The sequence below is a fragment of the Gopherus evgoodei genome, chromosome 3 (genome assembly GCF_007399415.2).
Source record: "Gopherus evgoodei ecotype Sinaloan lineage chromosome 3, rGopEvg1_v1.p, whole genome shotgun sequence".
In the NCBI taxonomy this organism is placed as follows: domain Eukaryota; kingdom Metazoa; phylum Chordata; order Testudines; family Testudinidae; genus Gopherus; species Gopherus evgoodei.
The window spans coordinates 93,703,389-93,722,003 of NC_044324.1; the positions used below are offsets into that span (position 1 = coordinate 93,703,389).

The window sequence follows — 18,615 nt, forward strand, 5'->3', positions numbered from 1 at the left end:
ATAAATAAGCCTGCTGTTTAGACAAAATTATTGGGTATCAATAATAATGGGAAAATAAATTTTGAATAAGTTAGAATGAGAGTTAGATACAGTAAGGGGAAAATACTAACCTGTAATTGTGGCTCTTAAATTTATTATTTATGTAGATCTACATTCTGGAGGCTTTGCTTCAACCCATCATAGGCAGGGTGCTATGCAGCACAAAATTCTAAAACACAAACCACCTCTCCAGTAACTGACACCTATGTACCTCTTGAAACAATAATTACCAACATTCTCATCTGCTTGTTCCTTTTTGACCAACTTAGTCATCAAGATACAAAAAAACAAATAATGTACTCCTAAACTTCAGTGGTGAGAATGGGAGAGGAATGTGGAGCTGTAAAAATACTACCTTCAAAAAACATGCAGTATTCCATTAGCTCCACTTGGAGCCTTTTATTGTACTTGAAGGAGTCTAAACATGTTGCTGCATAAAAGACATTAAAAGGTTCAATTTTGATGATCTCTCACTGATTTGGTATCATATTTTTTACAAGAATAATATGTTCTTTTTTTAACTGCCATCCTGCAAAGTTATCTCACATTCAGAAAGGGGGGCAGAGTTGCAATCAACCCCATAATCATGACATAGATTTGACAGCTAGAAGGGGCCATTATGATCATCTAGTCTGTCCTCTTGCATTAATTAGCTTATAAAAAGGAAACAAAGATCTCAAATACTATAACTTTGAAATCTGACAACTAAATTAAATCAGCTATAAAACTGGAAGCACTTCTTGCCTCATGCCATCTTATTTGATAAAGTAGATAACGAAGAAAGTACCTGTACTCCTTGTAAATTATTACTATCTGTTTCATACTTTTCTGTAATTTCATTTTTCATGCGTTCAGCAGCATCAGCCTCCTGCTCTTCCTCTTCCTCATCTACCTCTTCCTCTTTTGGGAACTCTTCTTCAAGAATCATTTCAATATCTTCTTCTTCATCTTCATCCTCTTCGTCACTAGCCTCCTCCTCTTCCCTATATGCTGCAGCCTAAAGATAAAATGTTCAACTGTTTCAGGCCTACTGTATAGGAGTTCAGAAGAAAGAAACTAATATTATTTTCTCTCACACACTTTCCCTTTTTTTGTCCACTGTTATAGCTTATCAATAATTTGCAAAGATGATTTGCAGAGGTGGGGAAAGAGTACACTATTTCACTAAGACACACTAGCTTAAATAGAGAAGTTAAAAAGTTTGCTTCTGAGTAAGACTTATTTTCAGCAATAGCTTCATGTTTTGTTATGATGTTGTTGCGAATTTTTTAATCAAATTTAAATTATTATTCATAAATGTTAACCAATTACAGTAATTGAGCTTGAAAAAAAGCTTCTGGTTTAACCAGATACAGTATTTATATATAAAAGCTGCTGAAATCGAAGTGCAGACTTATCAGAAAATATTTATTAAAAACTAAAAACCTAAGTATTTTACACCCTTCCACATCTCCTTGCCACTTATCATTGTTTATCATTGTAACTAGTTATTTTGGTAGTGGGAAAAAGTTCATTGAATTCTGGGAGCACAGCTGGGAAAGTTGAAAAAAAAAACTTCTGAAGAATATCATAAATGCCTTTAATAATGAGCTTTATAAACAATGACATGTACTGAACAACTAAAACTCCAATTTATTTTTTTGAAAATGGAAGTCTCAATTAAAAAATCTAAGTAAGTAACTTTTAGATTAATATTTGGAAAGAAAACACAGAAAAGCACCCTATCACAGCTTGAATGCAGTTGTAGAATGCAGTTCTGCTGACATAACAGAAATGTGTTTTAATTACTGTTTTCTAATGCACTGTAGCTAGCATGCTTTGGTATTGTAGTTTGACAGGGTTTTGTTACTGTGATACAGCATGGCCAGAGGGCAGCAGGAGAGTGCCAGCAGGGAGCCTTATTCCCTGCAAGGGGAGGAAGGTTTGCTATAGATTAACTAGAGCACCTGAAGCCAATTAGAGTACCTGAAGACAGTTAGAGCACCAGCAGTCAGTCATGTGATAAAAAACCCCTGCTTCAGTTAGACAGTGTGGGAGTTGGAGCAGGAAGGTTTGGTTGGAGCAGAGAACAGTTTTGAAGAGAGACCAGAAGGAAAGTTTGGAGGAGTGCTGCGGTGGGCTGAGAAATCCAAAAAACCCTAGGTAAGGGGCACCTGGCTTATGCAGAAGGAGGGCAAGAAGCCCCTTCACAAGCTGAAGGGCAGGAGAGGGAAGCAGCCCAGGGGAAGGAACTGCTAGTTCAAGTGGTTCACCACAAACCTCAGGGCCCCTGGGTTGGGACCTGGAGAAAAGGGCAGGCCCAGGTCCCCCCCTCTCCACTCCCCTCCTCAAGGACAATAGTGGGGTAATTAAAATACTGATTCAGAGGCAAGCAATGGCGCCCTGAACCTTCCCCAGAGAAGAGAAAGTGTGAGACCCAGCATAACAGTACCAGCAATTTGCCACACATGGTGTTAGGAGTGAGATCTGCGCACTGGGGACTTAGACCAGGGTTAGGCAAAACCCTCCCATCCTTAAGATGGATGACGTGGTCAAGGCCCTTATACAAGCCACCGCGGCCCAGCAGGAGGTACCCGGGTCCAAGCAACCGCCCAACAGGAGGCGACTAGAATGCAGCAGGAGACCAATCATCTGTTGATGAGTCAGGCTGCTCAGGACCGAGCCCTGCTGAAAGATCTGGTGAACCAGATGAAGGCCCTTATGGAGCAGAATTGCAACTGTGAAGGGACTCGGACCGTACGGGCTAGCCATTGCTTACAGAAAATGACACGGGAGGATGATGTGGAGGCATACCTCCTGGCTTTTGAAAGAGCAGCCCTGCGGGAGGCCTGGCCCTGAGATCAATGGTCTGGTATCCTTGCCCCATTCCTGTGTGGGGAAGCCCAGAAGGTCTACGATATGGCTGCAGAGGCTACAGCAGATTATTCCCAGCTGAAGGCAGAGATCCTGGCCAGGTTCAGAGTAACGTCGGCATTGCGAGCCCAGAGGTTCCATGAGTGGCGGTATACAGAGGACAAGACACCCCGATCACAATTGTTTGACCTGATCCACCTGACCAGGAAATGGCTGCGCCCTGAGGCCCTTAGCTCTGAGAAGATGATGGAGGTACTGGTATTGGACCGGTATATGAGGGGGCTACCACCAGGTCTCAGGTCTTGGGTTGGCCAGAATGATCCCTCTACCTATGATGAGTTGGTCTCCCTCGTGGAAAGACAGCTGGCAGCCCGCAAACTGTTCCAGACCCCAGGCAGGGAGACACGGCAATCCAGGAAGCCAACCCCAAACCCAAGGCCTCGGGCTGTCGAGAACTATAGGAGAACTGTAACCAGGAGGAAAGACACTGAGGAATGGCTCGAGGCCAGGAAGGGACCTGGGGGGTTGGGAAGAGAGGTGGGAGGCCAGCCAAATAGCCCCAGGCAGAGGGTGACAATCGGAATAAGGGGGCAGTGTTATGAGTGTGGGGAATTGGGGCATATAGCAGCCCAATGCCCCAACAAGGAAGAACCTATGCAGTGTAATCTGGGGGATTACAGGGAGCAATGTGGCCTAATCGGCCTGGCAGGGGTCACAATGACCTCACATGGATATATGAGACCAGTAAAAATGAATGGTATAAAGATCATAGCATTAATAGATTCTGGGAGTGCTGTCACGCTGGTCTCGGGGAAGTTGGTGGGAACAGACCAACTAACCTGGGCCAAAAACACAGGGGTAACGTGCATACATGGCACCGTGAATTTTTACCCTACAATTCCGGTACAGATTGAGATCCAGGGGAATACTACCAGGGTTTCTGCAGAGGTGGTCCCCAAGCTTCCCTACCCTGTTTTAATTGGTAGAGACTTCCCCGGGTTTGAGAGCTTACTTCCCCAATAGAGCCAGGGGAGGGTAGCAACCCCCAGGCTGAGACGGAGACAACTAGCTTCACCCCAATGTTTGCTGAATTTGCTCCAGAGTTATTCTCATCCCTTGGAAAACCCCGAAAGTCTAGGCGAGAACGAAGGGCAGATAAAAGATTAGGGACCAGGATTCTAGCAGAGAATCAAAAAACTTCCCTTGTGGGTAGGTAAACCCGCTCAGGAGATAATTCAGGCCAAGGAAGACTCAGAGGCGGTTCCTAGCCCAAGTGGGAGCACCCCAAGGGGAAGAGTAGATATAGGCCCCCTAGAATTAGGTCAGTTCGGTACTGCACGTGAGACTTTTGGGCAGGACCAGGCCGAAGATCCATTATATGCGAACGTGAGGGAGGAGGTAGTGGAAGTAAATGGTGTGCCTGTGGAAGGAAAGATCAAAGGCCCAAGGCCATATTATGTGCTCATACGTGATCTTTTGTACAGGATAGAGCAAATACGAGGGGAAGAAGTAGAGCAACTCTTAGTTCCACAGAAACACATAAGGGCAGTACTAGAGTTAGCTCTCAGTCATCTATTTGGGGGACATCTAGGGGTAGACAAGACACTGGATAGAATCCTAAGAAGGTTTTATTGGCCAGGGATACGCGCAGAAGTCCAGCGTTATTGTGCCTCCTGCCCTGAATGCCAGTTGCATAGCCCCCGACCTCACTTGTGGGCCCCATTAGTACCTTTGCCTATTATTGACGTCCTTTTCGAGAGGATAGCCATGGACATAGTTGGCCCATTAGAAAAATTGGCATGGGGCCACTGAAACGTACTAGTCATCCTTGACTATGCCACGTGGTATCCAGAGGCCATTCCTTTAAGAAACCCCACATCCAAGGCAATAGCAAAAGAACTACTACAGGTTTTCGCCAGGGTGAGCATCCCTAAGGAGATCCTGACAGACCAAGGAACCCCGTTCATGTCAAAACTAATGAAAGACTTATGTGCCCTGCTCTGCATCCAGGCCATACGGACCTCAGTCTACCATCCACAAACAGATGGACTGGTTGAGCAATTTAATCGTACCCTTAAAAGTATGATCCAGAAGGTGGTAGCACAGGATGGAAAAGACTGGGATACTCTTCTACCATATCTAATGTTCGCTATACGGGAAGTCTCCCAGGCGTCCACGGGTTTTTCTCCCTTTGAACTATTATATGGACGCCACCCATGCGGGATATTAGATATTGCCAAGGAAGATTGGGAGGAACAACCCAACCCAGGAAAGAATGTCATTGAGCACATGACACAGATGAGAGAGCAAATAACTCGAGTAACCCCGACAGTACGGGAACATTTGGAAAAAGCACAAGAGGCCCAGTGGACATATTACATCTGTCAGGCAAAAGTACGGAGATTTCAGCCTTGGGAACGGGTGATGGTGTTAGTACCGACAGCAGAAAGCAAACTTCTAGCTAGCTGGCACGGACCATATGTGATAGTGGAAGCCATTGGGGAAGTGAACTATAAGGTTAGACAACCAGACTGCCGAAAGCCAGAGCAAATCTTACCACGTCAACTTACTGAAGCCCTGGCATGACTGAGAGACGTGTCTGGTCATTCAAGGAGCTCTACCTCAGACAGACGACCCACAGGGACAGGTAAAGATATCTCCTGAATTAATCCCAGAACAACAAACAGAGGTCATTGAAATGATTCACCGGAACCAGGACGTATTCTGTACACAACCGGGCCAAACGACACTAGTCCAACATCATATTGTCACCAGCCCCGGAGTAAGGGTGACAATAAGACCATACCAAATACAGGAAGCTAAAAGGGAAGAAATTAGGATGGAAGTGAAGAAGATGCTGGAACTCGGGGTCACTGAAGAATCCCACAGCCAGTGGTCCAGTCCGATCGTCCTAGTCCCCAAGCCGGATGGCACCCTGAGGTTTTGTAACGACTTCCAGAAATTGAATGAAGTATCCCACTTCGATGCCTACCCGATACCACGCATTGACGAGCTAGTTGATCAGTTAGGCAAGGCCCGATACCTAACCACTCTGGATCTGACCAAAGGATATTGGCAAATTTCCCCTGGCCAAGGATGCCAAGGAAAAGACTGCCTTCTCTACACCCGATGGCCTGTTTCAAGACACTGTCCTCCCTTTCGGATTCCATGGGGCCCCTGCAACATTCCAAAGATTTATGGATAAGTTACTACGACCCATGCCAAGTATGCCGCCGCCTATCTAGACGACATAGTCATACATAGCCCTGACTGGGAAACGCACCTAGAAAAAGTAGAAGCAGTGCTGGACACCCTGCGAAAGGCCAGTCTCACTGCTAACCCTCTCAAGTGCGTGATAGGACTAGCTGAGGCCAGATACCTTGGGCATGTAGTAGGGAGAGGTTTGGTAAAACCCCAATGGAACAAAGTGGAGGCAATACAAGGTTGGCCTCGACCAATCAGCAAAAAGCAGGTCAGAGCATTTTTAGGGATAGTAGGATACTATCGGAGATTCATCCCTCATTTCACCACAAGAGCAGGGCCATTGACGGATCTGATAAAAGCTCAGGGCCCCGAGATAGTAAAGTGGACTGATGCGACAGAAGAAGCATTTTCACATTTACGGACAGCCCTATGCTACCATCCAGTACTCATAGCCCCAGACTTCGAGAAGGAATTCATCCTACAAATGGACGCCTCGGAGGTGGGGCTTGGTGCCGTCCTTTCCCAGATGGTAGGGGAGGAGGAGCACCCCATCTTGTACCTCAGCCAGAAGCTCCTCCCCAGGGAACAAAAGTACACTGCTGTCAAAAAGGAATGTCTGGCGATAAAATGGTCTATGGAGACTCTCCACTACTATCTCCTGGGGCGGCGGTTTACCCTCGTAACAGACCACGCCCCGCTCCAGTGGATGCACAGGAACAAGGAGAGGAACGCCAGAGTGACGAGGTGGTTCCTCTCTCTGCAGCCTTTCCATTTTCGGATCCAGCATAGAGCTGGAAGCCAACATGGCAAAGCTGATGGTCTATTGCGATGGCACTGCCTCTCGTCCCAAGAAGCCCAACCGCTTGGTGTTGAGCGGGGGTGGGGGATATGTGATACAGCATGGCCAGAGGGCAGCAGGAGAGTACCAACAGGGACCCTTATTCCCTGCAAGGGGAGGAAGGTTTGCTATAGATTAACTAGAGCACCTGAAGCCAATTAGAGCACCAGCAGTCAGTCATGTGATAAAAAACCCCTGCTTCAGTCAGACAGTGTGGGAATTGGAGCAGGAAGGTTAGGTTGGAGCAGAAAACAGTTTTGAAGAGAGACCAAAAGGAAAGTTTGGAGGAGTGCTGCGGTGGGCTGAGAAATCCAAAAAACCCTAGGTAAGGGGCACCTGGCTTATGCAGAAGGAGGGCAAGAAGCCCCTTCACAAGCTGAAGGGCAGGAGAGGGAAGCAGCCCAGGGGAAGGAACCGCTAGTTCAAGTGGTTCACCACAAACCTCAGGGCCCCTGGGTTGGGACCTGGAGAAGAGGGCAGGCCCAGGTCCCCCCCTCTCCACTCCCCTCCTCAAGGACAATAGTGGGGTAATTTAAAATACCGATTCAGAGGCAAACAATGGCGCCCTGAACCTTCCCCAGAGAAGAGAGAGCGCGAGACCCAGCATAACAGTACCGGCAATTTGCCACATTACAAACAAGCTTGTTAGCTGACACCATTCCTGAGAATACCCAGGAGGAGGCAAAGAGTTTGAATATAGCTCTAGTACATTTTGTAACTGTGTTGAGTATGATAACTTCATGTTTCAGAGTAACCATGGCCTCAATTCAACAAGATGCTTAAAATGTGCCTCACCTGAATGTAGCGGGACTATCATGTGCTCAAAGATAGGCATGTGCTTAACTACCTTGCTGAACAGGAGTTCATGTTTACAAGTAATTTAAAACACAGTTATAAATATTCTGTGGACAGTCTCCAATATGTAGCTTTGTTCCCAATCAATAGTAAAATGCCTTAAATAGCTGATTAAATTATAATGGAAAAAAGAGGTTTCTGACAACTTCAGTTTTAGTACTGCTACTGCATGTTACTCTAAATAACACTTAGATATTATAATCATAGACATTTTAGATATTCCTAACACAGACCAAATCAAATATATTTCAATTTTTAAATTTCTTTCAATTATATTATCCTTACCTCCTCTTTCTTTTTAGCTTGCTCTGCTAAAAGTTCTGACCTTCTTTTGGCAATCTTCTCTTCCTATTAGTGAAAAAAAGACTCAATAAAATAACAATACTTTGAAATTCTGTAATGCCTCTCATTCAAGGATCTTAAAGTGGATCTCACCTTTTGTGACATACTAATAAGAACCAAAATCTTATTATTTTGGGACCAAACCCTGAATTCCATAGGTTATCCTTATTCAGTCCAAAACTCTCATTGAATCAACATGTCTAAAAATGTGTATGAACCTCAAGATTTATTCCTCTGTATTAAGAATGGAGCTAGTAGAATCACGTAAAGTTAAATTTGCTCAACATTTCCCATTTTAAGACCCTGTTTTCAGTTGCTTATAATTTTGAAGAAGTGTAACAATTCAGGCTGCAATTTGCCATGTTGGATCTCTTCCTCATTCTGCATTTTTTGGGAAAGTGTTAAAAAAAATGGGTCAGCTATAAAAAATGCAGAATGAGGCAGATATTGGTAATGCAGAATGAGAATGAGATTAGGGAAAAAAGATGTTCCACCCACGCTGAAAAAGTTCTTACAACCTTCATGTTGAGATGCTCTAGTGCTTCCATGCTTTGAAGTAAGAACCTGAAAGGGGTCAGCTAAGTGTCTGATTTGCCTTTTATTGCTCAGTCTATACATGCTCACTAGCAACTTTTAAGGTTTTGGCTGCTACATTCTCCAAAGATTCTGTCTGATGGGCATGCCATCCAGGGCGGCAGGGAGCTAACCTGCTATTGTGACTACCACCTGTTGTATGCCATTGTGGTGCTGGACATCTAAAAGGAGAGTAGAGACACTATTTTTTTTGTTTCTCTCAATGCCCCCCAGCTAGATCCAGGCAGCATTAAGAAGGAGGAGGAAGCTGAAGGGTAGTATTCCACTGCCTAATCTACAAGACCATATTTCCTCTTCCTGCACTCTCCTGCCTCACTTGCTAAGCACCTTCTAACTTCTGCAACAAGTGAAGCAAGTGTTATACGGACAACAGCCTCATTAACTATTTAACCCTGATTAATTCTCTGAACACCATCCAGTCTGTGCACTGAATGGAGAAAAATAGTACGTGATCATGCAATTAAAAATGGTCAATCTTAATTCCTAACTTTTAAGTGCTTGACTTTGCAACATTATAATTCTTTTAATGAAGTTCTGTGTATTTAATTTCCTACATTTAAAAAAAAAACCCTAAAAAAAATTCCATCTTGCGGAACCATAATGACTCCCACATAGTTCATTAACAAGGTTAGAATCTTTTGATCCACAACACAGACATGTGCCACTTGAACTAACAAGAGTAACTAATGAGGATGAGGCACACATTTTATCAGCAGGATTCAAAGCTTATTTGCTGACAACAGAGAACTAAGGAATTCCAGGTTCTATTGTAGGTTCTGAGGTGAGTGTGCTCTAGTGGTTTCAGATCTTTCTTTCTCTGCCCATCTCCTGAATCCTGAGTCCTTGATGGGCCTGCCCTCTCCAGGCCATCCTCATCATAGTTTCCCTTCTTGGATATCCCTAGGCTCCTCATCTCTGTACGCCCTTCCTCCAACCCTGTCTCTCCATGTTCCAGTTCCCCCCAGTGGCTCTTAGTTCCAGTCTCCTCCTTCGCTACCCTCTAGATTCTGCTTCTCTCTATTCAGTATTTCAGTTATGCTGCTTTCTCCTCGCCCTCCTCACTGGATGGATGGATGGATAGGATAAGGAACCAATTAGCCTATCAACCCAATGCTGATAAAGAAGCAGGAAGAGAATGCCAAGGGCAGGAGAGGGGACTAGGGCTGGGTTAGCCCAGTTACATGGATGCCTCAGGGAAGGGAGACCTCTGTTCCCCTCAGGTTCTGAGGGGAGGACCAAAAAGCGCAGGTGGTGCTGTAAACAGACTGTTGCATAGGTTTGTGGTGGAAATGGTGGAGGGAACTTAAAATAAAAGGGTATAGTGAATGCACAACTATTGGAGTCCATGCAGTTTCTGCAGGGAAGAAGGTGGTAGAGGAGCCAAGCCCCGTTACATCTAGTATTAGAAATGTCATGAAATTTTATGGTGCAAAGTGCAAGGTCACACACTTAGGGAGTAATAAGAAGAATTTTGCCAGCAGCTGGGCACATATCAGTTGGAAGAGACAGAAGAGATGAAACACCTGGGTGTATTGATGGATCACAGAGTGACTATGAGCTACCAGTGTGAGAGAGCCATGAAAAAGGCTAATGCAATTGTAGGATGCATCAGGCAAGGTATTTCCAGCAGAGATAAGGAAGTGTTTTTACAACGATACAAGTATCAGAGGGGTAGCTGTGTTAGTCTGGATCTGTAAAAGCAGCAGAGTCCTGTGGTACCTTATAGACTAACAGACGTATTGGAGCATGAATCCGACAAAGTGGGTATTCACTCACGTAAGCTCATGCTCCAATATGTCTGTTAGTCTATAAGGTGCCACAGGACTCTGCTGCTTTTACAACTATACAAGGCACTGGTGAGACCTCATTTGGAATATTGTGTGCACTTCTGGTTTCCCATGTTTAAAAAAGATGAATGCAAATTGGAACAGGTGCAGAGAAGGGCTACTAGGATGATCAGAGGAATGGAGAACCTATCTTATGAAAGAAGACTTAAGGAGGCTGGGTTGTTTGGCCTAACCAAATGAAGGCTGTGGGGGGAAATATGATTGTTCTTTAAAAATACATCAGAAGAATAAATATCAGGGAGGGAGAAGTTTAAGGGCCAATGTTAGCACAAGAATAAATGGATATATGCTGGCCATCAACAAGTTTAGGCTTGAAATTGGACAAGGTTTCTAACCATCAAAGTAGTGAAGTTCTGGAACAGCCTCCCAAGTGTAAATGGTGGATTCTCTGTAACTCAAAGTCTTTACATCATGATTTGAGGACTTCAGTATCTCAGCCAGAGATTATGGGTCTATTACAGGCCAGCAATGTGCAGGAGGTCAGACTAGATGATCACAATGGTTCCTTGTCAACTTAAGGTCTATATACATCTATAATTTATCAACCCTGAAAAGTAATGTAAGTTCTATGTGCTAGTGTGAATCATGATGCACTAAATAGGTCCAGGTTCTCAAACTGTTTAACATTCAGCCCTTCTTTTATCAAAGTTTATAATCTAAGAAGGGAAGGAGTCTGAACAGTAATAGGGCATGGATAGCCATTCTCTTTATTTCTGGTGATTAGAGCCAAAGCGAAGTCTCCATCTGTGACACATGGGAAAGGCATGCATTTTTGTATGCATTCAAGCTGAAATTATCACACTGACAATGACATTTTCACTCACACTCATTGGCAGATGAGAATAAAAAAGTCAAAAGACAGAACAGAATAACATGATTTGATGTTTTTTAAAATCTCATGATTTGGGGGGCCAACCTCCTGATTTTTGACCTCTCGAGGTTGACAATACTGCATCTCTAAACCTCAAAGATGAGATTTTTAGAGCAGAGCTCTAACTTTTGACAACTGCTGGAGCAGAACTTTTACTTCAAGCAGATGAGGATCTCCAGGGCAAAGGAAAACCCCAGCCATGTCCCTTTCCTCTGGATAGACCCCTGTGCTAAGGCCTGAGAGGGGGATGGTATAAGCTGACCATTTCAGAATTGTTCTACTTGCCTCCTGGTGCTCGCCGTAGCACTATGAAGTTCTGCTTCATCCCCCAATGCAGAGATCTGCTTAAATGGTATAATCTAACTATGAATGATTAACCTTCATCCTCAAATGTCCTGTTGTGGGTGGGCACCCTAACAGGGGTTAACATCCCTTTTCCCCTCTCAGATCCCTGAGAACCCCACAACGGGTTCTCTTGCCTCCTAGTGGCCAGTTTATTAAAATAACATACCGCGAATAATCCATACTAAAAGTCCAAAACCAAAGTCTGTCTGCCACTTCCAGTGCATAGTTGTTAAAATATCATGACAGATAGTCTGTCAACATAGGACATACCACACTCTGGGGTTTTCCACCACACCTGGGTTCTTCTTCAGTCCCCTCACATCCTTCTGCCAGGACAGCCACTCAATCCCTTCCCGCTGTAGTATATCCCTGTTCTTCGCAGTGGAGCCCCAACCACTGCCAACTCTCTTCTGGGACTTATTCCTTACCTGGGGAGTATCCCCTTCTCTCCCCCAGCCCTCTGGCTCCAGTTCTCCAGCATGGAGGTAAATTCCTTCACTGCTCCCCTGCCTTCAGCCCTCTCCACTCCTCAGCTCTGGCTCTCCAATTTGGGGAAGTCAGCCAGCAAACCCCTCTGATGTTCAGCCTTTCTTCAAGGACCTCTATGATTCTCCATCATCCTTTATAGTGCCAGGTGCTGCCCCGCTGTATTAACTGACCATCTGAGGTGGCACAGGCGATTGAGGCCTCCTTCATTCCAAGGGCGTCAGCCTTCCTATAACACTAATCTAAAATGTGTTTGTTACTGAAAGAATAAAACCTACCTTTATTTTTTCTTTCATGTCTTTCAGCTTCTTCTTATTTTCCATTTTTTTATTTTGTCTATCCCTCCATTTTTTCAAACGTGGAGGAAGAAGACGATCACAAATGTCACTTTCTTCTACTTGGATAAAAACTGCAACATCAGGACAGAGTCCTCGCTCTGATAAGTACTGGGCCTCCTCAAATGTACGAGGGAAACCATCCAGTATAAATCCTGTGGATCTGATTGGAAACAAGGATAAAGATGATGTACTTCTACAGAAATCTTTTACGACACAGAAAATTCAGTGAGCGAATGGCAAAAAGAAAAAAAACACATTTCATTAAAAGGATTTTTTAATAGTAATTTTAAAAAGTCATCATTATTCCCTCTCAATTTCTTGCAGTTCCCTCTTCTGGCTGATCTATATGGTGCAGCAATGTGCATCAGAGGGGTGTGAATTCAAATGTGCACTGAGTTGCAAACTAATCTTGCTGGCACACACTAAAAAGTTCCCTAGCGAGTAGACAAGCCCTTAGAAAACTAGAAGCAATTTTTCACTTTTTATTTTAGTTATTTATTCTGTTTAGCAAAAATTGTCTTTCCCTCTGTATTTTGAATGGCACAGAAATCAAATGCCCATTTTGTTTAAGAGTAATTTCAGCCTAGACAGCATTGTGCCTAAAAGAGCTTTGTGTGCCTGCATCTTCGATTTTTCTAGTGTGGCTCTGAAAATAGTGTTTGTTAGCCACTGCTGTAGAGTCATAAATGGGAGTACAAATCATTGTTTTGGTAGAGTCTGTCATGTGAAGTTTGTTAGCTGATGATTTCCTTTCAGGGAATGACTTCTCTCACAGTCCATGACATGGACTACACCTTTCTGCATGAGCTACACCTCTCTCCCCGCAAATACTGGAGTCAGTTCAGACTTGTCTATGGAACTCCAGGTCCTGGTCATGCTCCTTACATCTTCACACTCGATAAGTACTTGCAAAGCTGAATTTTGTGTTTCTGTACTTATTTTTAGATTGAATATAAGAGTAATATTTCATATACATGGGCCTTGATATAGACAAAGCACTTATCTTAAGTGATGCAGATGGCAGGAAAGGTCAGACTCGGAAAGAAAACCCAGTGTTTTTCTGAATTGATAGATTCTCCAACATTATCTTTTAACAGTTCGTCTTACATTAGGCATGTGTCATGATTTCTCTATATGATGCTGAGGTTTTCGGCAAAATGAAAGAAGAATTATTTTCTCCTGAGGAATGGGAGAAAATATTTAATACTGACTGTGAAGGATTCTGGAGCATGGAGAACAAACTTGTCCTTGTGGATGGTGGAGCAAGTGATAGAATCATATAAATGTAGGGCTGGAAGAGAACTCGATAGGTCATTTCATGTCGCACATAAATGGAGATTTCAGAGACTTTTCTTGCCAACATGACTTCAATCGGGAGACATGTTGGAAAGACATGTTATGGAAAGAAAATGCAAGGAATTAGATTCCATCAATTTGAACAGATGCATCATAAGACCTTGCAGCACTGTAGGCAGATCCTAGACAGGGAAGTGTAGCGAGGCGGTGGGATACCCCACAGCCCCGCTGAGGGATGGACCTCCCCTGACACCGTGCGCGGAGCCACTGGGTCCTGCGCCCGCCCCTCAGAGGTCACGACACAGAGGTTTGGCCCGGCCCAGAAGACCCAAAATTGGGATCTGTTTCTCCTGCGGGAAGCATGGGCACTATCAACGGGACTGCACTGAGATGGACTGCAGCTTTGGGCACGTTTGCACCGGAGAAAACCGGCCCGACCCCCGCAGGCGGCCAAAGTCACCATGCCCGTAGTTGTTGGGGACTGCCAGACGCGGGCCCTGGTTGACTCTGGCTGTGGTTAGAGTCTAGTCCGCCAAAGGCTAAGGCTTCCTGGAAGACCCTTGGCTGGGAACCATCCAGGTGCAATGCATTCATGGTGACATTCGACCTTACACCAGTGCCTGAGTCCCACTTACCATGGATGGAGTCACGCGAACCATGGTGGTAGGCCTGGCCCCGCAACTCGCCTACCCCGTGATCTTGGGGCATGACTGGCCAGAGTTTCTGGGCGTCCTGGGGTCACATGCGCAGGAAAGCCCCGAGATCACCCCCGCATTGGAAGGAGACTGCCGTGAGGACCCCACAGAGGAGGCTGAAGAGGCGGGGCGTAGGAGCCAGGAAGGCGCAGTGGAAGACCCCCCGTTAATGCCCGCTGACAACCCCAACATCAATACAGACTTTTGCCAGGACCAGAGGGAGGACCCCACCCTGAGCTGGGCCTATGAACAGCTGGCGGCAGTAGACAGCGCTCTAATTGATCCTGCCTGGGCCAAGGGCTGGCCCCATTTCAAGCTGTGACACGACCGCCTCTACCGGGTGGATCAATATTCCCACACGGGGGAGGTCCAGACCCAACTGCTGGTGCCTCAGTGCCACCGACAAGCGGTGATGAGGCTCGCCCATGACGTCCCGGCGGGTGGACACTTGGGTCAGGAGAAGATCCTCGCCCGAATTCTGTCCCGGTTTTTCTGGCCTGGGGTGCACCAGGAGGTGCGGAACTATTGTAGCTCCTGTCCGGAGTGTCAGCTAGCTGCTCCCCCACAGACGGCCCCGTCCCCCCTAATCCCCATGCCCACTGTGGGGATACTGTTTGAGCGGGTGGCGATGGATTTGGTGGGACCCCTCCTGAGAAGCTGGGCCGGGTTTCTATACATCCTTGTCATTGTGGACTACGCTACCCGCTTCCCCGAAGCTGTCCTGCTCCGGAGCATCACCGCTAGGACCATGCAGATGAACTTGTCAAGGTCTTTGCCCACGTGGGCTTGCCCTAGGAGATCCTCACCGACCAGGGTACCAATTTTACCTCCCGGTTGCTGCGGCAGGTGTGCAAACTCCTTGGGACTAAGCAGCTACGCACCTCCGTGTACCACCCGCAAACCGATGGCCTGGTGGAGCAGGTCAACCACACCCTGAAAGACATGCTGCGAAAGTTCTCCCCTGAAGACCTGCGCCGATGGGACCAGTTGATCCCACCGTTGCTCCTGGCTGTCCGAGAAGTACCCCAAGCCTCCACCAAATTCTCCCCCTTCGAGCTATTGTATGGCCGTCATCCGCGAGGGCTCCTGGACCTTATGAGGGAGTCCTGGGAGCAGACCCCCTCACTGACTCAGGGCCTTCTGCAGTACTTCCTCCAGCTTCAAGGGCATCTCACCCAAACTGGAAGTCTTGCTTGAGAGAATTTGAAAGCGGTGCAGGAAGCCCAGGCCCACATATATAACCGGGGGGCCCGAGTTTGTGAGTTCTAACCTGGCGACTGAGTTCTGCTTCTCTTGCCCTCCAGCAAGTCAAAACTATTGGTCCGGTGGCAGGGGCCATATGAGGTGATTCGGAAGGTCGGGCTGGTCACTTATGAGATTAACCAGCCAGACTGCCAGAAGCAAACCCAGCGGTATCATATAAACCTCCTGAAGCCCTGGCGAGAATGGGAAGGCCTCCTAATTAATCCCTGTCCACCAGAGCCCAAGTTAGGGCCCCCGGTTACCCCGACCGTAGATGCCACGATGCCTCAGCTTGGACAGTCACTAACTGAGGAGCAACGGAAACAGATCGGGTGCCTCCTGCAGGCGTTCCGTGGGACATTCACCTCCCAGCCGAGCTACAAGATCCTCGTATACCATACCAATCAGACGGAGCCAGGGGTGGTAATCCGAGAGTTAATGAGGCCCTTACCTATCGGATGCGGCAGGTCGTTGAAGAGGAAGTCCAGGCGATGCTAGAGCTGGGCGTTATTGAACCATCGCAAAGTGAGTGGCGCACCCTAGTAGTCCTAGTTCCCAAACCAGACAGCACCCAGCGCTTTTGCATCGATTTTCACCATATCAATTCCATCTCGAAGTTTGACGCGTATCCAATGCCTCGGGTAGATGAGATGCTGGACCGTCTAGGCAGGGCCCGCTTCCTCACAACCCTCGATCTAAGCAAAGGGTACTAGCAGATTCCCCTCAACCACACTTCACAGGAAAAGACCGCATTTGCCACAGCCATGGGCCTCTGCCAGTTCACCGGGATGCCCTTCCGTCTCCATGGTGCCCCCACAATGTCCCAGCGGCTCATGGATCGCTTCCTTCGTCCTCATCAAGGGTACGCGACCGCGTACCTGGACAATGTCGTCATTTATAGCGACCATTGGGAGAACCACCTGGAGTGGGTAGCGGCTGTCCTGAAGTCCCTACGAGCCGCAGGATTAACCACCAATCCGAAGAAATGCCATATCGGGTGGCAGGAGACCACCTACCTGGGGTACACTATTGGAAGGGGACAAGTGAGACTGCTTGTGGGAAAGGTTCAAGCCCTAGCGGCATGCCCACGCCCCACTACAAAGCGTCACATCCCCCAATTCCTCGGACTTGCGGGCTACGACTGGAGATTCATCCCCGACTTTGCCTCCATCGCAGCCCCTTAACAGGACTCTTGACCAAAACCAGTCCCAGATGGGTGGAGTGAACCCCGGAGTGTGACCCTGCCTTCTGGGCCCTCAAAGACTATCTCTGCTGTGAACCTGTCCTGTACAGCTCTGACTTTACCTGCAGGTTCATCCTCCAAACAGACGCCTCGGAGGTAGGATCAGGTGCTGTCCTGTCTCAGGAGGTGGATGGGGAGGAACACCCAGTTATATATCTCAGTCAGAAATTGTTTCCACGAGAACGGCACTACGTGGTAATCGAGAAGGAGGCCTTGGCAGTAAAATGGGCCTGGGATGCCCTGTGTTATTACATCCTGGGAGCCCCCTTCATACTAGTCACCGACCATGCCGCGCTTCACTGGTTGGTCCGAATGAGAAATAATAATATGTGGCTAATGCGGTGGTACCTGGCACTACAACCCTATGCTTTTACCGTACGCCATAGGGCCAGTAAGGACCACGCCAACGCGGACTTCTTGTGGGATACCCCACAGCCCCGCTGAGAGACGGACTTCCCCTGACATCAATGTGGGTGGAGCCACTGAGTCCTGCACCCGCCCCTCAGAGGTCACAGCACAGACCCGGAAGTATAAAAGTTCACCTGCAGAGCTCAGTTGAGAACCAGCCGCTGCAGAGACCAGACGTCTGTGACCAAGCTCCCTTGGGAGAGACAGCAGAAGGCCGCGGCCTGCCCCGCTCCAGCTACCCCGAGGACTGGACGAGCCTGCCCCTCTCCAGCTACCCCGAGGACTGGACGAGCCTGCCCCTCTCCAGCTACCCCAAGGACTGGTCAAGCCTGCCCCTCCCCAGCTACTCCGAGGAGGAGCCGAGCCTGCCTGTTGCTAGCTACCCCAAGGAGCAGCTGAGCCTACCGTCCGCTACTTACCCGGAGGAACCGATGGTGTTCGAGACCGCCGGCGATGCTACCACGACTCAGGTACCCTAGGAGGGGGAGTGTGGAAGTAGCCTGGGGACAGCCGACCGCAGTTTGGCTGCAACACTGCCAGAGCCTATGTCAGTGTGTTGCGGCCAGGATCCCCACTGACAGCAGCGAGTTTCTGCCGCTGCTAGGGCCCCAGACTCGGGTGCAGTGGGGTAGGAGGGCCTGCGTCCCCCCTGTCACCCAACTCCCCCTTCCTGTCCTGGAGAGGCTAGGACCTCCTGCTAACTGACTATTTGCTTGTTGCTCCGCTGTGACCTAGGGCCTGGGCTGCTATTGAACTGCTGACTCAGTCCCTGCCTAAGGGCCTGAGTCTCTGATGGGTTGCTTGCCGCCCCGCCCTGACCTAGGGCCTGGGCTACTATTTGAACTATAGACTCAGTCCCTGCTTAGAGGCCTGAGTCTCTGACTGTTTGCTGGCTGCCCTGCCCTGACCAAGGGCCTGGGCCGCCATTTGACTGTTGACTCAGTCCCCGCTCCAAGGGCCTGAGCCCTTAACTGAGTGTGCGTTATTCTCCCTGACTGCAGAGCCAACGGCTGGCGAACCAGAGCGAGGTGGTGGGATACCGCACAGCCCCGCTGAGAGACGAACAGCGGCAAAGCCGCACCACAGGAAGATAAGCCCAGGTGTTGCTTTGGATACAAA

At 47.5% G+C, this 18,615-nt stretch overlaps 1 protein-coding gene across 7 annotated transcripts in view; it reads right to left on the reverse strand.

The window, feature by feature from the left end:
- AK9 (adenylate kinase 9) overlaps nt 1–18,615 on the reverse strand; it is a 253,414-nt gene that overhangs the window by 49,749 nt on the left and 185,050 nt on the right. For 6 of the 7 annotated variants that reach the window (XM_030556086.1, XM_030556085.1, XM_030556087.1 and 3 more), the window contains 3 exons: nt 12,553–12,772; nt 8,075–8,137; nt 827–1,036 (listed from right to left, as the gene is read on the reverse strand). In XM_030556086.1, coding sequence (XP_030411946.1) covers nt 827–1,036; nt 8,075–8,137; nt 12,553–12,772 — 493 coding nt within the window. Of the gene's footprint in view, nt 1–126; nt 209–826; nt 1,037–8,074; nt 8,138–12,552; nt 12,773–18,615 lie in introns of those variants that run through there. The other variant, XM_030556092.1, reaches the window with a different exon arrangement.